General features: G+C 46.0%; 1 protein-coding gene across 4 annotated transcripts in view; it reads left to right on the forward strand.

Moving 5' to 3' along the window:
• Positions 1-2070: 2070 nt before the first annotated feature.
• The window catches only part of TBC1D2 (TBC1 domain family member 2), a 51677-nt gene continuing 28392 nt past the window's right edge, over positions 2071-25355 (forward strand). Inside the window, exons 1-4 of one of the 4 annotated variants that reach the window (XM_026013248.2) lie at positions 2085-2646; positions 7391-7532; positions 13619-13766; positions 21680-21813. In XM_026013248.2, the coding sequence (XP_025869033.2) occupies positions 2293-2646; positions 7391-7532; positions 13619-13766; positions 21680-21813 (778 nt within the window). In that variant the 5' untranslated portion in view covers positions 2085-2292. Of the gene's footprint in view, positions 2647-7390; positions 7533-13618; positions 13767-21679; positions 21814-25355 lie in introns of all 4 variants that reach the window. The other 3 variants (XM_026013249.2, XM_072727870.1, XM_026013250.2) reach the window with 3 other exon arrangements.

Below are 25355 nucleotides of genomic sequence, written 5' to 3' on the forward strand. Positions count from 1 at the left end.
TCTCCTTTAGGGATAATAATGGGGGGAAAGGTTGAGAAACCCTGCCCTGTACCACATTCCTACACTTATTTGTATGTTTTTCTGAACTTACTTTGCTCCATTGATGAGCCTGTCCCTACACCAGAAACATTAAATTCTGTTGTTCTTATCATTCTGTTCACTTCTTCCTAGAAAGTATGAGAATCTGAGGTCACCATGATATTTACTTGTTTACTTGTCTATGGCCTGTCTCCTTGGACTAGAATGACAGCTTAGTGGGATCTTGGACTTGTCCTGTTCATCACTGTGGCCCTGCATTTTAAATGGTGCCTGGTAGAAGGCACCCACTGAATATTTTTTGGTTGAATTAATAAGTTTGAATATCTGGTAGATCAAATCCTTTCTAACTGTTCTTTTTTTTTCTTTCTTCAAAAATTTAGCTACTCTCACCTGTTCACTTTTGGAAATGAACCTTAGAATCACTTTAATAGGCTGTAAAAAATCCTATCAACTACCCTCCCTCTACCCTCCAGAAGGTGGAGCTTCTTGAGACTTAAAGAGTGTTAAAAATGGTAACTTTTTAGCCAAGAAATCATCTAACTATGTGAAGGAGGTCTACCATCACCATGTGCATATCACATAGCTGGATATTATGTGATGAGAGAGGCACTTCCCCTCTGTCGTGGTCTCCCCCAAAGCCCATCACCCCAATCTAATCATGAGAAAACACCAAACTCAAATTCACAGAATTCTATAAAACTGACCAGCACCCTTAAAAAAAGTCAGTCATAAAAAATAAAATAAAATAAAATAAAATAAAATAAAATAAAATAAAATAAAATAAAGGAAAAGCTGAAATACGTCATAGCTCAGAGGAGACTAAGGGAACATGATGACCAAACGTGGAATCCTGGATTAGATCCTGAACTATTAGTGGGAAAACTCCTGAGTTTTTCAAATTTAAGTCGTATATTTGAAATTATTATTATTGCAAATATCTACCATTAGTTAGCTAGAAAATCTAAACAAGATGTGCTATTTGTTTTATTAAGAAATTTTGTTTTTTTTTTTAATTTTTATTTATTTATGATAGTCACAGAGAGAGAGAGAGGCAGAGGCAGAGACATAGGCAGAGGGAGAAGCAGGCTCCATGCACCGGGAGCCCGACGTGGGATTTGATCCCGAGTCTCCAGGATCACACCCTGGGCCAAAGGCAGGCACCAAACCGCTGCGCCACCCAGGGATCCCTTATTAAGAAATTTTGAAACATTGTGTGTCAACTATACTTCCATAATAATCAAGACGTCTTTTAAAACTCCAGAAATGGATGGTGAATTTGATCAAATACCTTTTTAGAAAATATCTTTTTAATCAAATACCTTTTCAGAAAATATTAAGACGACCGTATCTTTGGCACTACAGATGTAATTTCTTTTTCTCTTGTTATTCAAATATGCCTGCATCTCTAAAATAGCCCCTTCCAGGTGCAGTATGTAATTCTTTGGTGAAACACCAGAACCGGTTTGCAAATATTTTATGTAGGATTTTAGCGTCATCATTTAGCTGCAGCCGGGCCTGGGCGCCCTACCTATCGTGACTTGGGCGGGAGGGAGGCGAGTAGGAACCGGAGCAGGTGCAGTTGAGGCCGTTGCACTCAGCGTAAAGTCCTCACTCAGCAAGCTGAACGAGCCCCCAGGATAGAAGCCTGCAGAGACCCGGGACTCGCTAGCGCCCCGAGCGGCGCCGGAAGTTGCGTCATCCACCCGGCGTCCCTCTCAGCCAATGGCCGCGGAATGCGCCGTTCGAGGGTAACCTGCACTTCACCTGGACTGTAAAAGCAGACGGCCCTTCAGGCGCAAAATGAACTGTCCTTGTACATTATTACGCGAGGTAGCAAGGCAGCCTAGTCAGAGACAAGTGTCTCTTCTCGCTTCTCTGCCGCCAGTTAACGTAGCTCAGGGACACCACGCCTTCAACCTGAGGGCGCTCTCACGGTCCGCAGGTGCCCTCACTAAAGATGGCTGACCGGCGCGGAGTAAAAGCCGGAAGTAGGCGGGATGGGCGGTGCGGGGAAGGAGGCGTGGTTAGGCGTGGCGAGGGCGTGGCCTGGCCGCCTTGCGGTCGGGAGGGGCGTGGCCAGCCGCCCCACCTGGACTCTCCGTGGAAGGCGCGCTGGCCGCCGCCGTCCGCATTCCTGCCGTCTCCGGGGGGCGGGTCGCCGCCGGCCCCGCCCCCGCCCAGATTTCTCCCTCTTGGGAGCACCCCCGGAGTCGCCCAGGTTGGGCCCGCGCCGGCAGCCGAGCCTCAGTCGGAATGGAGGGCGCCCAGGAGGACCCCGCGGAGTCTAGCTCCTCCGTCCCCAGGTTCGCAGAGCCTGCCGGCTCGGCCAGGAGCGCCGAGGTGCCGCCTCCGGAGGAGTCGGGGGCGGCCCCCAAGAAACTCTGTGGCTATTTAAGTAAATTTGGCGGCAAAGGTCCCATTCGGGGCTGGAAATCCCGCTGGTTCTTCTACGACGAGAAGAAATGTCACCTGTATTACTCACGGACCGCGCAGGATGCCAATCCCTTGGACAGCATCGACCTCTCCACTGCGGTCTTCGACTGCAAGGCGGACGCCGAGGAGGGGACTTTTGAAATCAAGACTGCCAACCGGATTATTACCCTGAAGGTAAATGGGGCAGTTTCCCCCCTCGTTTTCAGCCAGGATGGGTTCCCAGGGCACGGCTGGGCACGTGTGGGTGGTCACAGTAACTTCATTGGAACAAGAATTACAGACTCTGATCTCTTCCAGTGAACCCTGGGCGCCCACGGTTTAGTGGACTCCAAAACGCATTCACACCCACTTCCTCATTGGGCGCCCACCGCAAAGGCGGGGTGATGCACCCACACTAGGATTTATAAACTGAGTCTTAGAGAAACGAAGTGACCAGCTAGGGATCATGCGTGTCCGGAGCGGTGTAGACCACACTTGGAATCCCTAAGTCTTCTTACTTCCTCAGTTGTGTCTCGAGACATTTACTTTTTGTTGTGCCTTAACAATGCAGTTACCTTAACTTTCTTACTTGGGGCTGAAAGAGAGTCAGGATATGAGCTGTGTAATCCGCTCCTGGCCCGGATTCTGAATCACTCTTCTTGATATTTTGGCCAAGGGGAGTGAATGCTGAGCAAATGTTGGCGGGGATTGGGAGACAAAATACTTAGGTTTCTCGGATCAGCCTAAAATGTTCGCAGAGGCATGACTAAACGTGTTTTGCCGTCAGTAGGTTTTATTTTATTATCACCTTGAACTGAGAAAGCCTGAAACAGTGGGAAAGCCACATGCTTTGAAATCAGACAGGCTTGGATTCAGATTCTCCATCAGGTACTTAGTAGCTTTGTCACCCGGGCAAGTTACTTAACCTCTCAGAATCTAGGTAGTTTGTGAGATTTAAAACAAGGTATGTAAGCATCTGGCACCTACAAATTGTTGAATTAATCCCAGTGTCTAGATGCAGCCCAACACCTCGTGGGTGCTCAATCAATTCTTGTTTAATGAACCCAAATGATGATAATAATAGGTCGTAATGTTCACGTTAGGAAGAGGTGCCCCAGAACTTGAGCGGAAAGACACATCTGAGCTGAGGGTTCCAGGATTCACACTCATCAAAGAAGAATGTGCCAGGAGACAGCCTCCCGGACACCACTCCGTCTTCCTGCCCTTCCATCCTGGCTTCCAGCCAACTGGGCATCCATCGAGCCCCTGGATGTAGCCCACAGTTTCCGTTCCCCTTTAATGGCTGGGCCTGATTGGTGACCTGGCTGGGGAAATCAGATAAAATAACGCAAACCTGGAATTCCAGGCCCGGGAAGGCACGCATTTGGGAGGTCATGTGGTTTATGGGTCATGCGTTCCCTCCCACAGGCTGAGCGTTATCTTACAGGGTCTCCAACACATGTCTTTAACTGTTCAATTGATCTATGTCTGTGCCTGGCTCTGTGCTAAGCACTGGGGCGTGGAGCCAGATCAGACGTGCTGCCTGGTTCTCAAACAGCTTGAGTAAGGTCTGATGAGGGAAGGAGAGGGAGACTGGCACACACAGTGCAGTGTTCTGTAGAGACATTCTGATAAGTCTGTACCAGAAAAGTGTGACAGGAGGGGTCGCTTCTGCTGAGTGGAAGGGTCCGCCCAGGAGGAAACAACAGAGGAGGAGATGACACCTGAGGCCCAAAAAAGGGATTTGGTTTTCTATGAGCAGACAGGAGGGAGAAGGGTTATTCCTGGCCATGGGTGTTCCGTGAGCAAAGACAGGAAACATGATACAGTCCAGAGTGTCCTGGCAAATCACAGGAGCCTGGGGTACAGACGGGCCCAAAAGATGGAGTGGGAGAACGGAGGCCCAAGCATGGGGCATTTGTGAGTTAGGCCTGGGAGCTTGGACTTTGTCCTGTGGGCTGTGGGAAATTGTCAAAGAGCTTAAAGCAAGAAAGCCTTTGAGATTAGAATGTTTAGAAGGCTCAGTGCAGCTGTTGACTAGAGAAAAAATTAGAAGGCAAGGCTGCTGGTCAGCAAGTCCATCAGGAGGTGATCGGTAGAGAATGGTCATTGAGCTAGAGCTGTGACAGGGGGAGGAAGACAAATGGGGGTGACCCGGGATGTGATGAGGGGGAATGCAAGGGAGGAGTCAGGGATGGCTGACTGTCCAGTTGGCCCAGTCATGACAGGAGGAGCTCAGGATGGGGTGGCTGTCAGTAGACTCTTAAGTTCCGAGAGGACGAGACCATGACATATATAGTAGGTGCTCCTGCTAATTAATAAAATTGGATATTTGGGTATGGGCCAGAGCTTGTCAGCACAGGGTCATGGTGAAGCCCTGGAGGTGCTGAGGTCTCTCAGGGAGAGTGTATAGAAAGAGAAGTCTGGGGATCCCTGGGTGGCGCAGCGGTTTGGCGCCGGCCTTTGGCCCAGGGCACGATCCTGGAGACCCCGGATCGAATCCCACATCAGGTTCCCGGTGCATGGAGCCTGCTTCTCCCTCTGCCTGTGTCTCTGCCTCTCTCTCTCTCTCTCTCTCTCTCTCTCTCTGTGACTATCATAAATAAATAAAAAATTAAAAAAAAAAAAAAAAGAAAGAGAAGACTGGTGGGCATCATTTTATCTTATGTGGTAGCTCCCTGACAGGCCGAGGGCCTCTTTCATGGAGCCCCCAGCCTCGTGCACACCTTACCTGTGGACTAGTTAGAATGAGGAGTCTTTGGTTGCCCACAGCCTGCTGCCTGCTGCTGTGCTCACATGGCTTGTAGGCAGCTCTGTGAGGCTCACTATCCACTCCCAGTGAGCTGCCGGGCTTCCTTGGCGCAGCTGACCCCAGGCCTTCTCTATGCAAGCCACAGTCTCCTGGCCATATTTACCAAAAAGCTCTGGTGAGCCGGAGGAGACCTAGGTTCTGGGACCAGCTCCGTCACTGCCTGCCTGAGAACTTCAGTTCTCTATCCACAGAAGGGCTGATCACGCCTGCACTGCCTCCCTCCTGGAGGATCCAACAACATAATAGATGTGAAAATAGATATTTGGATCATCCAAGGCTGGGAGACTAATGATCCCCATCAACCATTGCCTTGTTTGGGGTACCTGGAGGTGCCACTGTGTTGTTACTATGTGCATATGGCTTTCCCGTCCCCAGTCATATTCATGATTTCGATGCATCCCCAAAACAAAGGAGAGATTCTCTCCATTTCATTAAAAAGTCAATCTTTTAGGATTTCTGGACCCAGTTCCAATGTGGAGCATGGAGGGTGCCCCCCACCCTACCTCCCCAACACCAAGCAATTCTCAGATACCAGCGGTGCCTGAGAATTCAACTCAGTTCTCTCTCTCTCTCTCTCTCTCTCTCTCTCTCTCTCTCTCTAAGTCGGCTCCATACTCAATGTGGGGCTCAAACTCACAACCCTGAGATCAAGTGTTGCATGCTCTACGAACTGAGCCAGCCAGGCACTCCCAAATCAATTCTAACACTGTCTATCCAAAGACAGCATCAGATCCCACAGGTTAAGGGCTCAGTTCTAGAAGACTGACCCCATACCTTCAGATGCCAGTCACAAGCCCCAGGCTGTCACTTGTGTACATGACAGCCAGCTACAGATTGGAGTTTCCAATGACCTCCCCTCAGGTTCCATTAGTTTGCTAGAGTGGCTCCCAGAACTCAGAGAAACACTTAAACTTACCAGTTTAGGGGATCCCTGGGTGGCGCAGCAGTTTAGCACCTGCCTTTGGCCCAGGGCGTGATCCTGGAGACCCGGGATCAAATCCCACATCGGGCTCCCGGTGTATGGAGCCTGCTTCTCCCTCTGCCTGTGTCTCTGCCTCTCTCTCTCTCTGTGTGACTATCATAAATAAATAAATAAATAAATAAATAAATAAATAAATAAATAAATAAATAAATAAAAATTAAAAAAAATAAACTTACCAGTTTACTAAAGGATATGATGAAGGAAACCAATCAACAGCCAGATGAAGAGATGCACAGAGCAAAGTATGGGGAAGGGGCAGGAACTTCCACAACCTCTCCAGGTGTGTGCCACTCTCTCCACATCTCTGTTTTCACCAACCCAGAAGCTCTCCAAAGCCAGTCCTTTGGGGTTTTATGGAGACTTCATTACCTAGTCATGATTACTAAGTAGTTTACCACTCTCTCCTCCTGAGAGGGCAGGCGTGGAACTGAAAAGTCCTAGCCTATAATCACAGTATTGGTTCTCCTGGCAATCAGCCCCCCATCATTGGGTCACCTAAGGGCTTTCCGAGAGTTACCGTATTAAAACAACAAAAGTCATTTTTTTCACCCTTATCCCAGGAAATTCCAAGGGATTTAGGAGCCGTGAGCCAGAAACCATGGACAATGATCAAATACATATGAAAAATATATTTTTGGTCATTTCAATAGTATATGTTTCTTACGGAACACAGACAGTTAAAAAACATTGCATTGTCGCACAGGGAGATGGTGATGGTTCCAGGGCCCCACGCATGCCAGAATTTCCAAGCTCTCTCCCTGTCTCTTACCACCACCAAATGCCCTTGTCCAGGGAGCACATTTTGATCACTTGGAGTGTGTCAGCTACTGTGCTGGGCGCTTCACTTCCCTTACCTCATCACATCCTCGTAACTGCCCTGTGACAGGAGTGCTGTCATCATCGCAGCCCAGATGAGAAAACTGAGACCCAGAAAGTTTAAGGAACCTGAGAGTTTGGGACTGGAACCTGCTTATCTTCTGTGGCCAAGAAATAGGTGGTGTTTCAGAGGTGGGAACCCATCTGCAATGACAACTTTTTTTCTGGGAGGGAGAGAATTACCAAGCCTCCCATGAGCTTCCCACATTCTACACCCAGTGCCACCCTGAGGACACAGGGCCATACCAATTAACCCTTGTGCTTCTTAGGCCGCCACCAAGCAAGTGATGCTATACTGGCTGCAGCAGCTGCAGATGAAGCGCTGGGAGTTCTACAACAGCCCGCCTGCACCTCCCGCCGCCCCCGATGCTGCCCTGGCTGGGAATGGGCCCGCCCTGCGCCTCGAGCTAGGTACCCAATGGGTTTGCCTCCTGCCCACACCCTCAGGGCTCTCAGTGACCCAGCCTCTCCCCTCCCATTTGGGGTGAGTGGGGAGGAGCCTGTGCTAAGGAAGCAAACTGCCAGAGATAGGAGTCAGTATCAGTTAGGATACCATGTAGGATGGAGGGCAGGAATAGGGGCTCCGAGGCTAGGACGTCTGGGTTTAGATCCTAATCCTGTGTGGTCTTAAGCAAGTTGCTTAATTTTTCTGAGCTCCAGTTTCCTTCCGTATAAAATGAGCTTGATAAGTTAGACCTACTCTTCATGGTTATTATGAGGATTAAATGAATCCATACACCTTAAGTGGTTGGGACAATGCCTGCACATCATCAGAGCTCAGGAAACAGCAGCTGCTATTTTGATGACTATTATGGGAAGGTCTGGAGAAATGAAACTTGAGCAGGGTTGCTGTGAGGCAGGTTGGTGAGCAGTGATTGTTGCTGCTTCTGACACGCATGCTTTTGTGCTGCGAGTCGGGGATCAGTGATTGTGTCCGTAGTATTTCCGTAAGGCAGAAACCATCACTCACATGTGGCCTGCAAAGGAAGTTTCTTGATCTCAAATCCTAGGACATCTCCAGCGTGGAGGAGTCCTAGAGATCATCCCCTGCAATCCCCACGCCACGGCACGACTGGCAATACGGTTAGCAGGTGGAGGATGGGGCAGACCAATCCCAGCTGCCCCTGTAAGAGCCTGGAGCCTTGTCACAGCTCAGTGATGCAGTGTGGCTCAGACCCTTATCCCTGGGTGGCAGGGAGGCCGAATAGGCGAGAGCATGACTTATGGCCAGGTGGCTCTGGACCTCCGGACCTGGATGTTTTGCATGTGCCATACTGAGCTCACCTGCCCTTGACCCTCTGCTCCCCCAGCCCGCCCCCCCCACTTACTCTACCCTTGTTTACCCAGTTGCTCTAGTAACAGGGAGCTGCCCTCACCCCTTCAGCAGTCTCGGTGAGCCAAGCCGCTCAGTCACCACACTGGCCATGTCTGCCCCCAGCCTCTGCCCCACAGTGGCCTCTGCTCACGGTCATTGCCTTGGGTCAGGCCCTAGATCCTCACTGGAAAACCCCAGCAGGCTTCTCGCCCCTGTCCTGTGTCCCATCCTGCGACCTCGGACGCATCTGCCCCACTGCAGCCCGAGGGGGCTTTTTTTTTTTTTCTTTTTTTTTTTTAAGATTTTATTTATTTATTCATGAGACACACAGAGAGAGGCAGAGACACAGGCAGAGGGAAAAGCAGGCTCCATGCAGGGAGCCCAGTGAGGGACTCGATCCCAGGACCCTGAGATCACGACCTGAGCTGAAGGCAGACGCTCAACTGCTGAGCCACCCAGGCATCCCCCAAGTGGGCTTTCTAAAGTGAGCACTGGACCTCATCCTCTTGCATGGTCTACCCCACCACCACCACCACCCTTTGCAATGTCCCAGGCCCAGCTTTTTAGCCCAGTGCTCAGGGCTCTTCCTCCCTCGCCTTACCTCTGTCTGCACCCTCAGTGGCTGCCTCTTGCTGCGAGCTTCAGCAGCACCAGAGCCAAGTCTCTCTGGCAAGTTCCTGCTTATTCTTTATAGCCACACTTCAGTGTTGCCTTCTGCTCTTGCCAACCTCCCCTTGGAAGCCTCCCAGCACTCTGCCCGCTGGACTCTGTATAAGCCCTCAGCCCTTTGTTCACATGGTTCTAGCAGGGCCTATCGCATGTTCTCATTATAGCATCCTTGTCAGTCTCTGCCCTCAGGGGTGGAGGCCATGTCTTTGTCACTTGTGTCCCCAGTACCAGGTGCCCTGCCTAACATACTGGATATTTGTGAGTGAATGCACTGGATTTTATTATTAAATTAGAAAGGGAATATAAAACCCTTAGCCTAATGCCAGGCATATAGTAATTGCTCAATGCATAGTAGCTGTCCTAATAATGTTGTTACATGTGTACGTGTACAGTACCACTCTTAAAATACCTACTGGTTTTTGATTGTTAATAATACTTATCACTCATTTCCTCCAAGAACCTTCTGGGTGTTTCATGCTTGTAAGGGCTGTCTTTGGGGAAGGGTTTGTTTGCACTTCCCTACTTCCTTTCTACCCTCCATTCCCCATCTGCCAGAGAGCTAGACAACCCTGGCTGCATGCAAAACTGCAGCCTGAGGTCAGCACTATTGCTGGAGATCAGCCTCAGATTAGAAGCAACAAGAAACTGTCCTGGTAACAGAATTCTTGTATATCTGAAACTGAAATAGGAACTGAAAGAACTTTGGGATCCCACAGGGTTCTTCTGTGCTGAACTCTTTCCAAGTTCTGGAATTCTGTAGTTCTGATTTAGCACACTTAATAGTGTGCTTCTGGGCCAGCTCCTGCTGGGAGCGTGGGGAGAGAGGACCAGTTTCCCAAGGGGGACACTGGTGGGAGACACAGGAAGCTGGGATGTGGGCTTCTCTTAAAGCCTCTCTGCTCCCACAGCAAGCCTTCACCCTCCCCCACGAGGTCACTGTGAAACCTTCCCCAGCCCACCCAGAAAGATGTATCTAGAGTTGTACTCAAGCTGAGAGACCCTGGAGCTGCTGTCTGGAGCGGGTTACCCCACCTCCAGTCTCCACCCTTCCTGGGGGGAAGCAGAGCCTACTCCCAGAGCAGTGAAAACCAACTGACTCACATCTGACTTTGAGTCACAGATGCTTCATCTGGTAAAAAGTGTCCTATCACTGCCATTGAGCAATCCACCAGGCACGTTCCCCTCTCTACAGCTTTTAAGCATTTACACCTTTATTCCATGCTTTACCTAAATGCTGGTCTCCAAAAGAGCTGAGAACGATTAAGGGCAAGCCAATTTATAATTTATATGTTGCCAAAGTAGGACAACAATTAACACAAAATAGCACTTGTGTAGGTAGATATTATCACAAAAAGATGCATACCGCTTACGTGGTCCCGACACTTTACACGTTATTGGATCCTCATCTCAATGTTACCAGGTAGTGTTGTTCACATCTTACAGAAGAGGAAACAGAGGCTCGAAGAGGACAAGGGACCTGTTAAAGGTCACAGAGCAAACGGTTGTCTGCAGGCTCACAACCCCGTCATGCTGAGGAAGCAACTGCCACGTCCAGGGCCCTCCAAGGAAGTAGCCTGCTGGCCCTGGCCTTTGTCGTTGGGCAACGACTTCCTACTGGTGATAGAGCAGCCTATGCCGCTCAGACAAAGAGAGAATGACAGATAAACACTGCTAGAAATTCTTGGTGTGGTCTCCTCGCTGAGGGTGTTTCTCCAGGCTGGAGAGGGGCCCAGAGGCCCCCGCGCCAGAGGCTTGGGTCATCAGTACTGTTTCCTGCAGGAAGTACTGACCTTCACTGTGGCATCATCACCATCGCCATCCTTGAACACCTCCTTGCACTGGGGGCTTGTGCCTTTCTGGGCAGCTTCTCCCTTCTTGGAACTATCTGCCTGTCACAAAGCCTGCTCTGACAAGCCACGCGGAAGCAAGGAACTGTGAGGGCATGACTCTGCTGCCAGCTGTGTGACCCTGGCCACAAAAAACCTTCTGAGCTGCCATTTCCTCACTGATGAATGCAACCGGTGGTGACATTTATCCCCAGGACTTAGCTGGTGTGACCTCAGAGGAAGGTTACAGCCACAGGTGGAAGTTAGAGAAAAACAGCTAGGCAGCTGGGGAGGTACTCGCCAAGACATTAAATTCTTAGACAAATTGCACACGTCTTTGTTTTGAATGAGGGAGAATAGAAATGGTTAAAGTATGCTACACCAGAAGACCTTAATTATTTTGTTTTTTTTTTTTTGTTTTTTTTTGTTTTTTTTTTTTATAAATTTTTATTTATTTATTATAGTCACAGAGAGAGAGAGAGAGAGGCAGAGACACAGGCAGAGGGAGAGAAGCAGGCTCCATGCACCGGGAGCCTGACGTGGGATTCGATCCCGGGTCTCCAGGATCGCGCCCTAGGCCAAAGGCAGGCGCCAAACCGCTGCGCCACCCAGGGATCCCTGGAAGACCTTAATTATTTTGAATCAGCTCAAAGTCTGGATTGAAAGATGCAAGTCCACAGACTGGAGCTTTATGGTTTTCTAAATGTGTTCAGATACTTTACCTCTGAAGGAGACAGGGTGGAGAGTATCATTCCCGTTGTAAAAATGTAGAACCTGACGCTGGAAGAGAAAATGTGATTTCCAGCCTGGTCACAGCACCCTTCCAACAGAAACATGACTTGGCTTCAGGTCTTCCAAGTCCACAGCTGTCGCCCAGATTCCTTGGGGGCTTCTGTTGACTCCCCCAGGGGGCCCTGTGGGCCCAGCCAGATGAGCTCCCCTCTTAGCACTCCCCTGCCCATCTTGTCCTTCCTAGCCTCCTTGTCTCTGGTCCCTCCTGGCATCCTTGGCTCTGTCTGGAACCCCTTCCTGCTGCCTGTACTTATACACCCAGAAAGATCCTCCCTCGCTCCTTCGGCAAGTCAAAATCCATTCCAGCCCTCTAGGTCCTGCTCCAGTGCCCCTCCTCCAGGAAGTCTTTTTGGAGTGGAGGTGACATGGTGTGTCTCCATCTCCCAGAACTCCCCCACACTTTGCCTGCCTTGCCCTCCAGCTTCCACTCACAGGGTCTTCCTGAAGTGTGCACTTCTCTCTGCTCTTTAAGCTAGAAGCTTCCTACGCCTTTCTCCAGCTCCACCCAGAAACCTCTGGGCAGATGCCAAAAGGGTTTGGTGAGAGAGTGAACTGAAGAGAGGAGCTCAAGAGAATGACTTGGCATTGCCAAGTACTGGCCAGTCTGCCGGATGTGAAAGAGCCTGTTAGGAATTGATTATATTGATTGCAAAGTGTGTTTGTGAGTAGATTGCACAGCTCCCCTGGCCCCTCCCGTTGTATTTAATGTTTTTGTACCCACACCCTATTTGGCGATGGAGTGCAAAAATAAAATTCCCCCTTCTCTCACATTTTTTACCCTCAGTAAGAGGGCTTGAATGGAAGGTATATCAGCTGCCCTACACATCTCAGGGACCGTCTGATCCAGATCCTACCACCTGATAAGTGGCTTTCATTCGGTTCTGCTTTTTGTAATACTCAAAATCAACTTCTAAATAATTCACCTCCTCTCTCTCCTATACCTCAAATAACGTTTCCTTAGCCTTGAAATGTTCTTTGACACTAAATGCTTTGAAGCACTTACTGTATAAGAATCATTGTTTAAACAGAAGATTAATAAAACATAGAAAAGTGGAAGAAAAAGTACCCAGATTATTGTCACCCAGAACAGCCAGTGTTCACATGGCATTATGACCCCCCACCTGCTTTTTATTTAAACATATTTCAAATCCTACAATACAAAGAGCCTAATTTGCTTTTTGGTACTCCACATTATGACCTGAAAACCTCCATGCTTTAAAATCTTTTAACAAACATCTACTTTTGGTGAGTATGCATTATTTTTCTGTTTATACAAAAATAACCCATGTTTACTGTAGGCAGTTTGGGAAAAAACACAGAGCAATAATGAGGACGTCCAGCTTCTGATCCCACCATGCACTTCTGACTTCAGTCCATACACAGAGTGTATTTCTGGGAGACTTTTTCTATACAGTTGAGATCATGCTATACCCCCAGTTTTTTTACTCATTTATATATATATATATCCCACGCCTGTTCCTTCTGTTTTTAAGCATTCTTCATTAGTGTTGTTTTAAACAGCTGAGTAATATTCTGTTTTCTGATGGCATCGTGATTTATTTAACTTCTCTCCAGATCTTCCAGTTGAGGGAGTTATTTCCGGTTTGAGGCTAGACAGTGCCAGGAGTGTTTTTAGGATGGATTCTCAGATGTAGAAGTATCTGTAGTTGTGCATATTTTAATGGGGTTTTCAGGAAGAGACCTGCCCAGCAAGAGGCATCATTTTCCCAGAACACTTGATGAAAAGCCCGCCTCTTTGGTTGCTCTTAACCTACAAGGAAGGTGTGCTTGGGCAGCCCACCGACTCCCACCTGGAGCCGAGCCTGTAGCACTTGTGTCTAGTGTGTCCAAGTGCAGTGACCCGAGGGATGACTGCCCTTCTCTTTGTTCCCCAGAGCAAGAGGAAGCAGAGCCCGACGACTTCCTGGGCCCTGTGCGAACACCCCCTGGGCTCGTGGGTGTGGCGGCTGCCTTACAGCCGGTACCTACCATGCCCTTGGCCCTTCAGAATATTTCCCTCAAGCATCTTGGAACTGAAATACAGTAAGTGTGATGGGACTGAGGGGCTAGCCAAGCTACATATAGCCCCTTCTTTGGAGCTTACAATGATCCGATGTGATGTGATCCCCCTGCAGGGATCAGGGAGGTGGGCCTGAGGAGAGGGGCTTCATTTTTAATTCATCACATCATTTCTTTAAAATATTACTTGTGTTGTTCTGAGTTTTAAAGTAGTACACATTCTTTGTAGGAAATTAGAAACATCTAGAAAGGTATAGATTTTCAATTACCCATGATCCTGTCACCCAGATAGCATTCTTAGCATTTGGTATATCTTTTTCCTCCGTGTTTTCTACATACATATATATGTAACTGAGATCATACTGAATGTAACATGATGATAGCATCACAAGTGTCTTCATATGTGAAACACATCAAATTATTTACTTTTTTCCCCAAAGTGACTGTATGCAACCCAGTTTTTAAAAATTTTTGTACAAGTTTTATTTTATTTTATTTTATTTTTTATCATGATAAGTGTACTCCTTAATCTCCATCACCTATTTCATCTATCCTGCCGTCAGCTCCCCTCTGGCAACTACCAGGATGTTCTCTATAGTTAAGAGTCTGTTCCTTGGTTTGTCTCTCTCCCTTTTTTTTCCTTTGCTCATTTGTTTTGTTCCTTAAATTCCACATATTGAGTGAAGTCATATAGTATTTGTCTTTCTCTGATGACTTATTTCACTTAGCATTACACTCTCCAACTCCATCTATATTGTTGCAGATGAGAAGATTTCACTCTTTTTATGGTTGAAAAATATTCCATTGTGTGGAATATTCTTCTTTAGCCATTCATCTGTCAATGGACACGGGCTGCTTTGGTAATTTGGCTATTGTATATAATGCTAAAGTAAGCCTAGGAGTGCATGTATCCCTTTGAATTAGTGTTTCTGTATTTTTTTGGTACATACTCTGTAGTATCATTATGAGAATATAGTGGCTACACGAGTTTATATTCCCTCCAACAGTACAAGAGGGTTCCATTTTCTCTATATTCTCATTGCCCCTTGTTTCTTGTGTTTTTTAGGTTAGCCATTCTTAAAGGTGTGAGATGATACTTCATTGTAGTTTTGATTTGCATTTCCCTGATGATGAGTGATGATGAACATCTTTTCATGTGTCTGTTGGCCATCTGGATGTCTTCTTTGAAGAAATGTCTGTTTGTGTCTTTTGACATTTTTAATAGGATCATCTTGTTTTAGAGTGTTGAGTTGTATCAGTTCCTTATATATTTTAGATACTAATCTTTTATCAGCTATGTCATTTGCAAGTATCTTCTCCCATTTCTGTAGGGTTGTTTTTTAATTTTGTTGATTGTTTCCTTCACTGTGCAGAAGCTTTTCATCATTTTTTAAAAGATTTTATTTATTTATTCATGAGAGACACAGAGAGAGAGGCAGAGACATAGAGGGAGAAGCAGGCTCCTCGCAGGGAGCCCGATGCAGGACTCAATCCTGGACCCTGGGATCATGCCCTGAGCCAAAGACAGATGCTCAACCACTGATCCACCCAGGCATCCAGAAGCTTTTCATCTTGATGAAGTCCTAATAGTTTATTTTACCTTTAATTCCCTTGCCTCAGGAGGCATATTTAGAAAAATGTTGCACAGACAATGTAAGAGAAATTACTGCCTGTGCTCTCTTTGAGAATTTTTATGGTTTCAGGTCTCACATTTAGGTTTTTAATGCAGTTTCATTCTTTGGCATGTAGCTGTACAGTTTTTCCAACACTATTTGTTGAAGAGACTTGTTCCCATTGTGTATTCATTCCTCTTTTGTGAAAGATTGACCATATAATTGTGGGTTTTTCCTGGGTTTTCTATTCTATTCCATTGATCTGTATGTCTATTTTTATGCAAGCACTATACTGTTTTAATTACTTTATAACGTGACGTGAAACCTGGATTTGTGATGCCTCTAGCTTTGTTTTTCTTTTTTTATTTACTTTTAACCTGTGTGATTTACTGTGTGTTGATCAGATCTCAGCTACTTTTTATTTATGATTTATTATTTATACAATTTCCCACCAGTAGGATTGGTTTTAGATAGTTTATAAGAAGATAGCAAGATGGCCTGAATTTAAGAGGCAGACTGCCTGGACTTGTGTCCTAGCTCCGCCAGTCATAGGCTATGGTGCCCTTGGCAACTTGTTTGATTTCTCTGTGCTTCATTTAAATTGTTAGAAAAGTAAATACAATAGTGCTTGCCCTACAAGATTAGTGTGGAAGTTAAATGGGTTAATGCATGCAAAGTGCTTTGGAACTGTACTTGGCAATGCTAAGTACTTTCTATTGTCTACAACTACTATTGTTAATCTAACTGAAGAAAAGGAAGCTTTTGGGAATTCAAACTGTATCCAATACTGATCCTGTTGGAGTGCTTATTTTCTATGTGGATTTCAGACAGACTGGAAACTCTAAAGAAGCAGACTACATTGTTCCCTGGACTTGGATTAGAGATCCCTGGTTCTCTGTAACTCATACACAGCATTTCCCTGTCAGCCTCCATGCTTGAGTTCCCTCAGGAAACTAGGAAGGTGGTGATGCTGTTTCTAGAAGAGAAGCAAGCAGGTTTTAGGGAAAAAATGATAAGTGTCCTCTGTGGCCTACTGGCTGGAGGTAGAACTGCCCCCCAAGGCATTTGGAGAGAGGGGCCTGGAACTCAGGAGAGTTATCTGAGTTGCAGAGAGAGATTTAGGGGGTGTTGGGCATGGATGAGCCCCTCCAGGGTGAGTGGACAGGGAGGGTACCCTGCAGGGGATCTTCCCTCAGGGGGTGTTGGAGGGAACTGGGTGTGTTGGGAACCTGCTGTAGGGGAGAAGAAGCTGAGAAATCTAGCCATCCAGCCAGGGTGTATCCAGTGTGGTCTCATGAAGCTTAAGCCAGGTATGTGCCTGATGAAAGCCACAAACAAAAGTCAAAGAGAGAAGATGCAGAGATAGAAAGGAAGAAGTTTCAGAAGATCAGTTGGTTACTTCCCTCCTGACATTTGTAATAACCCATAGAAAACGTGAGGAAAAAGTGCAAGAAGTGGGCTACTTGCCCTAGGCTGCTGAGAGGCCCAGTAAGATTGAGGTTGCTCTTGTCTCCCACACCCTGGGCCCTGGCTGGTCTTAGAGCTAGCTGTGGGCTCTGCCATGAGCCTGGCTCATACGCCGGGGAAGAGGTAGGAGTGCTTCCAGAGCACCATGCTAGGTACTTTGCACCATCACTGAGTTGTCTGGACAAACCTGTGAGGTAGTGTCATAACAGTTAAGTTCTTAGACCTTAAAGTCTGATGTCCAGGTCTGACACTCAGTCCCGCCCCCGCCACCCTCCACTTACTTAGCTTTGGTTGCTTATCCTTTCTGCATCCCAGAGTATCTGCATCCCATACAGACATCTCTCTGTATGATTGAGGTGATAGTACTCACTTCTCTGGGCTCTTGTGAGGATTAAATGAATTGAATGACTAGTATCAACTTAGTGCCTGGCCCATTGAAGGGCCCAGTCACTATGTGTTGTGGACCCATTCCTCATCCTCACTGCAGATCAGGAAACCCAGGCTCAGAGAGGATAAATGGCCTGCCCAAGGTTATCTTTCCAGAGCAAGTCTTTATGACCACTCCCCCACACTGACCAGGCCTTTCAGACCTGGAGCTAATCCTACCCAGAAAATGACCTATGGACTGCTCCACATAAGGTCAATAAATTTATGAAATGCAGACACCTCTTCCTGTGCAATAGTTTGGCTGGGTAGTAGCCAGCTAGGTTGTGTTAGCAGTGAGTGAGCACCTCATCCCCAGAGGAGATGTATGCTGGAGCTTAGGAGCCTCTTTGCTACCATTGAGTTGGGGTTTCTATACCCTCCCCTACCTTAGAAATAGCTGCTTATGAGCCCCTGGCATTAGGGAGGCTACGCTTCCTGGGCAAGAGGAAGCAGAGGCAACAATGATGGTCACCCTACCAAGCCAGCACTTCTAATATAAGAATGTGTTCCTGAGTTCTCTTTGATTATGTAGCTGTGATTTGTGAGATACATGGAATGGGACTGGGCACAGGACCAGCACAAAGTGGTACTCAGCAAATAGTGCTCTTCAGGGGCGCCTAGGTGGCTCAGTTGGTTAAACATCTGCCTGGAGCTCAGATCATGATCTCGGGGTCCTGGGATTGAGCCTCACATCAGGCTCCCTGCTTGGGGGGGTTGAGAGGAGCCTGTTTCTCCCTCTCCCTCTGCCACTCCTCACCCCTGCTCATGCTCTCTCTCTCACTCTTTCTGTATATATCAAATAAATAAATAAATAAAATCTTTTAAAAAAAAGTGTTCTTCATAACCACTATTTTCTTTTTAATAAGACTGCTACCCTTTTATTTGTGAGTGGTGAAAGAAAGAACTGGCAAGGGGAAGTGATGAGGCAAGGAGTCAGAGGCTTCATACAGTAGGATCTTAATAATAACAAAGCCAAAGGAGCCAGAGACCAAATTTCAAAGTTAGGTATTGGGAATGCTGAGTTCTAATTTCTTCTGTCTTCTTAATTTAACAGATTCATTTTTCCTTCCATCAGTCAGCTGTATTTTGCATTAAAGTACAATCTTATTTCTTACTCTGAACCCAACTATGCCAAAAAACTGGATTTTGTTTTATTTTTTTATTTTTTTTTTTAATTTTTATTTATTTATGATAGTCACAGAGAGAGAGAGAGGCAGAGACACAGGCAGAGGGAGAAGCGGGCTCCATGCACCGGGAGCCCGATGTGGGATTCGATCCCGGGTCTCCAGGATCGCGCCCTGGGCCAAAGGCAGGCGCCAAACCGCTGCGCCACCCAGGGATCCCTGGATTTTGTTTTAAAAATGAATTTCAGGGGATCCCTGGGTGGCTCAGCAGTTTAGCGACTGCCTTAGGCCCAGGACGTGATCCTGGAGTCCCGGGATCGAGTCCTGCATCGGGCTCCCTGCATGGAGCTGGCTTCTCCCTCTGCCTGTGTTGTGTCTCTGCCCCCCCCCCTCTGTGTGTGTGTGTGTGTGTGTGTGTGTGTGTCTCATGAATAAACAAAATCTTTTCTCTTTAAAAAAATAAAAATAAAATAATAAAAATGAATTTCAGATCAAATAATGGTTCTTTGAAAAGATCAACAAAATGGACAACCCTCTAGTCAGAACAAGAAAAGACATGAGACTCACATTGCTGAAGTCAGGCTTAAAAGTCGGAACATTACTACCAGCCTTACAGAAATCCAAAAGATTATAAAGGGTACTGTGAACAATTCTGTGCCAACAGTTTAGATAACATAGACGACAAGGACAAATTCCTAGGAAGACGCAAATTACCAAAACTGATTCAAGAAGAAAGAGAAAATCTGAATAGACCTGTAACATTTAAAGTGATTGAATTAATAATAAAAATAGCTACCCCCTACAAAAACAAAAACAAAAAAAAACCCCAAAACCTGGGACCAGCTAACTTCATTGCTGAATTCTACCAGGCATGTGAAGAAGAATTAATACCAACCCTTCACAAAATCTTCCCCCTAAAAAAAGAAGAGGGAATACTTCCCCATTCATTCTAGAAGGCCAATATTATCTTGATACCAAAACCAAACCAAAGTATTGTAAGAACCTGGAGTCTTCAGCTAGAATTTCCTTGTGTTGATCCCTAACTCATCCCTTCACAGGACTCCCAGCAGTATGTGAGAATTTCAGTTTCAACTCTGCAGTTTGTTTGGGTCCAAACCTTGGCTTTCTTTCTTCTCTTGCAACCAAGGTTCTAGGTCTCTGGTATCAACAGTTGATCCATGATCACACGGAAGAAAAAAAATCTAGTAGCTCTGTGTGGTGATGGATGTTAACTAGAAGTAGCATGGTGATCATTTTGCACTATGATGAATAAATATATTGCACACCTGAAATGAATATGTTATGCATTAGTTATATCTCAATGAAAAAGCAAATGATTGACCCCAGAACAAACTCGTGTCCTAAGTCAACTTTCACAGCAATAATGCTACAAACACACATTTCAAAATTCAGTGTCGTATAATAAACATTTATTTCTCACACATCTGGATTCAGATGATATAGGCTAGGTTCACCTGGTCTTGACTCCAAGCTGTTGCTAAGATCTAAGCCTGCTCTTCATATTTCTCATCTTCTGTGGACCAGCAGCTGCCTGAGGCATGTTCTTCAAGGGGGCAAGCTCCATATGCAAGGACATTTTAAGGCTATGTTTACATCACATCTGCTAACATCCTTTTGGACAAAGCAAATCACATTGCCCTGCCCAAGCTGAGAGAGGAAGCACTCTGCTCCTGAGGAAGTGGTAGGAAAGGAGTGAATATTTGTGGAGGAGTGGTCTAATCTACACATTCATCTTCTCACTTGAAGTTCACCTTTCCATGTGTAGTCCCTAAGAATTACCCTTCCTTTCCTGGGAATTCGGCTCAGTATTTTTTGAGACATGTTTGATGTTTATCTAGCACCTAGGTGTTTGGGAAGCAAAACCAGGACTCCATCACCAATCTACAGACCTTCACATCCCTTTCTTTTTTGACCATACTGTTGCTGCCTTTTAGGTAAATGACCTCTTAGTGTATTATTTTTCAGACTGTTGACCACCATCACAGTAAGAAGTACATTTTATTTTATGGCTCAGAACACACATATATATAACTTACAAAATATTAACCCTTTCTAAGTGGGGTGCATTCTAATATTTTCCATTCCATATTTTAAATGCCGGTTACAGGGCATCTGAGTGGTGCAGTTGGTTAAGCCAAGTTCGTTCTTGGTTTCAACTCAGGTCATGATCTCAGGGTCATAAGATCAAACCCCATGTTCGGCTCCATGTTTATGCAGAGTCTGTTTGAGATTCTTTCTACCTCTCCCTCTACCCCTCCTGCTTGCATACATTTCTATCTCTCTTTGCCTTTCTCTCTCTCTAAAATAAATATTTAAAAAATGAAATAAAATAAATGCTGGTCATGATACTAAACTGATTTTACAGTGGTCAATGATTCACAACCTGCAGTTTGAAAAAACACTGACCTAATGAACTCCCTTAATCATTTTCTATTCCTCCTTATTAATTTTGGCATATGTCTACTTTTATCTGTTTGCAAAGGGAAAATAAACTCTGTTAAACTCTCCTTTCATCCAACTCATTATGAATTTCTCTGTGGTCTCTGGTCCTTGGCCAGCCATTGATACTGTCTAGTTCCTTCCTGCAAACCCAATATGTATTGAGCCTACACTCTGGGCATGTGTGGCCCAGTGCCAGGTACCAGCAGGCATGCAGTAGGTTAGCGCCCAGCTCTTGAAGAAATGACTCCACTGTTCAGCCTAGATAAGTAGTTGGTCAAAGGGTAGTCCATTGACAAAGTGCAGTAAAACTCCTTGGAGGCTAGGAGATGATGAATGAAGGCCTCAAGGAGAACAGATCTGAGTGAGCAAAGAAAGCAAGGGGAAAGAATCCAGGAAGGGTTTGGAACTTTCATCAGCAGAAGTAGGGAGCCACCGATGATTTCTGAACTAACTAGTTATAAAACCAGATGAAGGTTTCAGGAAAGTTAGTTTGGCAAGTCCGTTTGGCATTCATTCAGCATGTATACTCTATGTGCCCTCCATGTTGCAGGCGCCGTGCTAGGTGTTCAGAGTATTTTAGTGAACAAAACAGGGGAACATCCCGACACTCACCAGAACTTATGCTCCAGCAGTGGGGCTGGGAGCAGGGGAATCAGGCTTGTATTGTTGGTTAGCAATATTGTGTGTGGTAGGTGGTAAGTACAGGGAGAAAATGAAAAGGAGAGAGTGAGGGGGTGGGGAGTGGCTCTGGGCTGCATCTCGCAGGGTTCCTGGAGCCTGGCAGACTGCTTGGGGCATGACAAGGGGGCAGGATGGCAGCCTCATGCTCCTGTTTTCCTTTCAGAAACACGATGTCCAATATTCGGGGCAACAGGCAGGCCCAAGGAACAGGCCACGGACCTCCAGGGGAAGATCCTCCACTGAGCTCGGAACCTCAGAGGGCAGAGCAGCCCTTACCCTCTGACCCCAGCACTCCAGGTGAGCTCCACTCAGGTTTGGGCTGCCCTCAGAGACCCAGTGAGCACCCTCTTTATCTTCCCCCAAAACCAACTTGTGCTTTTTTGTGTCCAACATGAAACTCTGCAGGTGACTCCTCCTGGTTTCCATGGGGCTAGTAGCAATGACTCCTCTCCTTATCAATATTATTGTGGTAAAATACACAATAATGTTATGTGTATAAAATGAAATTTACCATTTTGACCCATAAGTACACAGTTCAGTGGGATGAAGCACCTTCACAGTGTTGTTCAACCATCGCCACCACCCATCTCCAGATGATTCTTGAATAAATGAAAATATCTCTCACTTTTTTTTTTCTTACTTTTTTTTTTATTTATAAGGAAAGGATATAAAGATGCCTCTCTGGGGTAATTAAAATCAGATCTGCCTGAAGAAGCAGAGCAAGTGACCTTTAGGTGTCCACTCAGCTATTCCATAGCATTTTATTATTTCACAAAATTTGAGTGGCCCTTACCATCAGGGATGGTGGGCTTTTTTTTTTTTTTTAATTGGCATGGGTGCCCTTAGGACATTCTGTAATCTGGAAACAGTTGTAAGAAAACTGGCTGAAACAGCACTGTGGGGTTGTCTGGCAGCAAGGATCCCTGGGCTGTATAGAAGTGACTCCAGAAAAAGCACCTCTTTGAAGCAGCATCTGGTGAGGCCCCACAGATCACAGTGAACAGTGCAAGGGGGGATCAATACCCCATCAAATCAATAATAATAAAACCAGCACTCATATATACAGTTACTTTGTGCCTGGGCTAGTCTAAGCACTTTTTTCCCCTTGGTAACAATTTTATTAAGATATAATTCACATACCAAACAACTCACCATTTGAAGTATACAGTCCACCATAATCAATTTTAGAACATGCTTATTATCCTAAATTTTAGAACATGCTTATTATCCCAAAAAGAAACCTTGCATCCAGGGGCGCCTGGGTGGCTCAGTTGGTTAAGCATCTGCCTTCGGCTTAGGTCATGATCCCTATGTCTTGGAATCAAGCCCCACATCAGGCTTCCTGCTTAGCAAGGCGTCTGCTTCTCCTCCCTCTGTTCCTCCTCCCTGCTTGTTCTCTCTCTGTCTCTCTCTCTCTCTCTCTCTGTCTCAAGTTTAAAAAAAAAAAAGAAAAGAAACCTTGCATCCCTCCAGGTCTGGGCAACCACTGTTCGATTTTCTGTCTCTATGGATTTGCCTGTTCTGAATAGTTCATATAAATGGAATCTGCAATATCTGGTCCTTTAGGACTGACTGGCTCCAGTCACTGAACAGAATCTTCTCAAGTTTCTTTCATGACCACTAAGCACTTCACCTGCTTTGACCTCTTTAAGGGGTAGGTTCTATTGTTCTCATTTACCAAATCAGGGAATGGAGAACAGAGAAGTGGAGTGACTCACTCATGGCTGCATAGGGGTGCAGAACTAGGAATTAAGGTTCAGGCCAAGGCTTTAGAAAAAGCCTCATTTTCTAAAGCAGTGATTTTTTTCACACTATGTTTTTATTGCCATGATACCTTTTATTGACCCCTCATAGATAAAATCTAATCTACAGTGCAGATCAAAGCAGACTTGAAGCAGGGGATGGGAGTCTGGGCTCCCCTCCACGACTCCTACCCTCTTCTCCACCCAGTCAGGCCTGTGGCACACCCATGAAATCCTACGGCAATGACTAAAGACCACTCTCCTAGGCCTCATTTTCTCTGACTGTGAAATAGGTGCAATGATCCCTACCTTCCCTGCTCTTAGGGTTAGTGGAGAGTGGTGTCACCAGAGGGCCCAAAGGCTACAGGGAGCCCCCCCGCACACACACACACAGGGGCTCTTCTATACCTCGTGGCAGGAAAGAAAGAGGCATTGCTTTCCTCTGAGCTCTGCAGTCTGCAGTCCAGATTTCTGTTAAGTCTAGAACAAAATCATTCTGTTCTTGTACTCAACAAGGCCAAGGAGGTTCTGATTCCTGTTAACCTAGAGTAATTTCTTATCCATTCGGGATTGTTTGGCTGGCCCCAGAAGAAACATGCTAAATTATTCAAATCATCCTGTAAGCCCTGCCTGTCCCTTCACCTGGGATCCCATACCACATCCTTATTTTTAACACCCCAGTCCCAAAAGAAGTGAGAATAGTTTATTAAAGCTAATAATAGCTTTTTTTAAAATATCAGGGGAAAATAAATGAGTAATTTGGGATAGGAAATTTAGGTAAGATCAAGATAAGATCCTACAGAATAGCTAAGAGTGGGCAGCAGATGTGGTGCTGAGCTGCTCAGTAGCCAAGGCAAAGAAAGAAATGCAAGCATTAGATTATTTCCAGCATCTGTAAGAATAAACATATATTTTCTTAGAAAAAGCAAAGCCCTAACTCTGGGAAATGAACTAGGGGTGGTGGAAGGGGAGGAGGGCGGGGGGTGGGGGTGAATGGGTGATGGGCACTGAAGGGGGCACTTGATGGGATGAGCACTGGGTGTTATTCTGTATGTTGGTAAATTGAACACCAATAAAAAATAAATTTATTTAAAAAAAAAAGAAAACCAAAGTAAAATTTAAAAACCTTTAAAAAGAAAAAGCAAAGCCTTTTCTAGGGCTGAGAGCTAAGGAAAATTTCTTCTGTTGGTACCTCATAATGGGCACAATGTGTATGCACCATATAAACAAGATTCTTAAGGTCTTTTGACCATATAGTCAGGCCATTAAAATGTCTCTGGATGCAGGCTAATGGCAAATCCCTGAAGTATAGACTGAGGGCAGGGCAGGACAAGGCATCATGGATGAATGAGTAATTCTGATGTTTAATTTGATTTAAGAATAAAATAAAATATTTGATTTAAAAATAAAATAAGAAATTCAGCAATGGTTGGCAAATGTTTTCTATAAAGAGCCAGGTAGTAAATGTTGGGGGTGTTATGGCAACATATGGTCTCTGCTGCCAGTACTCAACTCTGCCCTTGTGGAGTAAAAGCAGCACAGACAATGCACAAACAAATGAATGTGGCTGTGTACCAATAAAACTTGATTTACAAAAGCTGGCTGTGGGCTGGATTTGGCATGTGGGCCATTGGTTGCTGACCCTGGCTCTAGAGGAAATAGACTGTGCAGCCTGCAGACAGCCAACTGTGAGGAATGTGTATCCTACCTTAGCTTGTAATAAGAGTCAAACAAGAGTTTGACTTGGTGTCTGGGGCGAGAATGCAGAGTTCAGATATTCCACACTCCTGTCTATGGACAAATCTCTATACTTTGAAAATTGCCAAGAGGGTAGGAGCTGAGATCCTGAAATAAGAAACAAGACATCCTGCTAGGACTAGTGCTTGAGATGGCCCCTGGCACACAGCAGCAGTGTGGTATGAGATGCCTATGGCAGGCAGGGATCCGAGAGCTGGGGACAGGCACACTTTAAGGGATGAGCTGAAGGACCCAGCCAGGACAGTGTCAATATATATAGCCCAAGGGTTCTCAAAGTGTGATCCCCTACAAGCTAGGAGATTTTAGAAATGCAAATTTTCAAGTCCCACCCCAGGCCTA

Source organism: Vulpes vulpes, chromosome 12, assembly GCF_048418805.1.
Source record: "Vulpes vulpes isolate BD-2025 chromosome 12, VulVul3, whole genome shotgun sequence".
NCBI lineage: Eukaryota > Metazoa > Chordata > Mammalia > Carnivora > Canidae > Vulpes > Vulpes vulpes.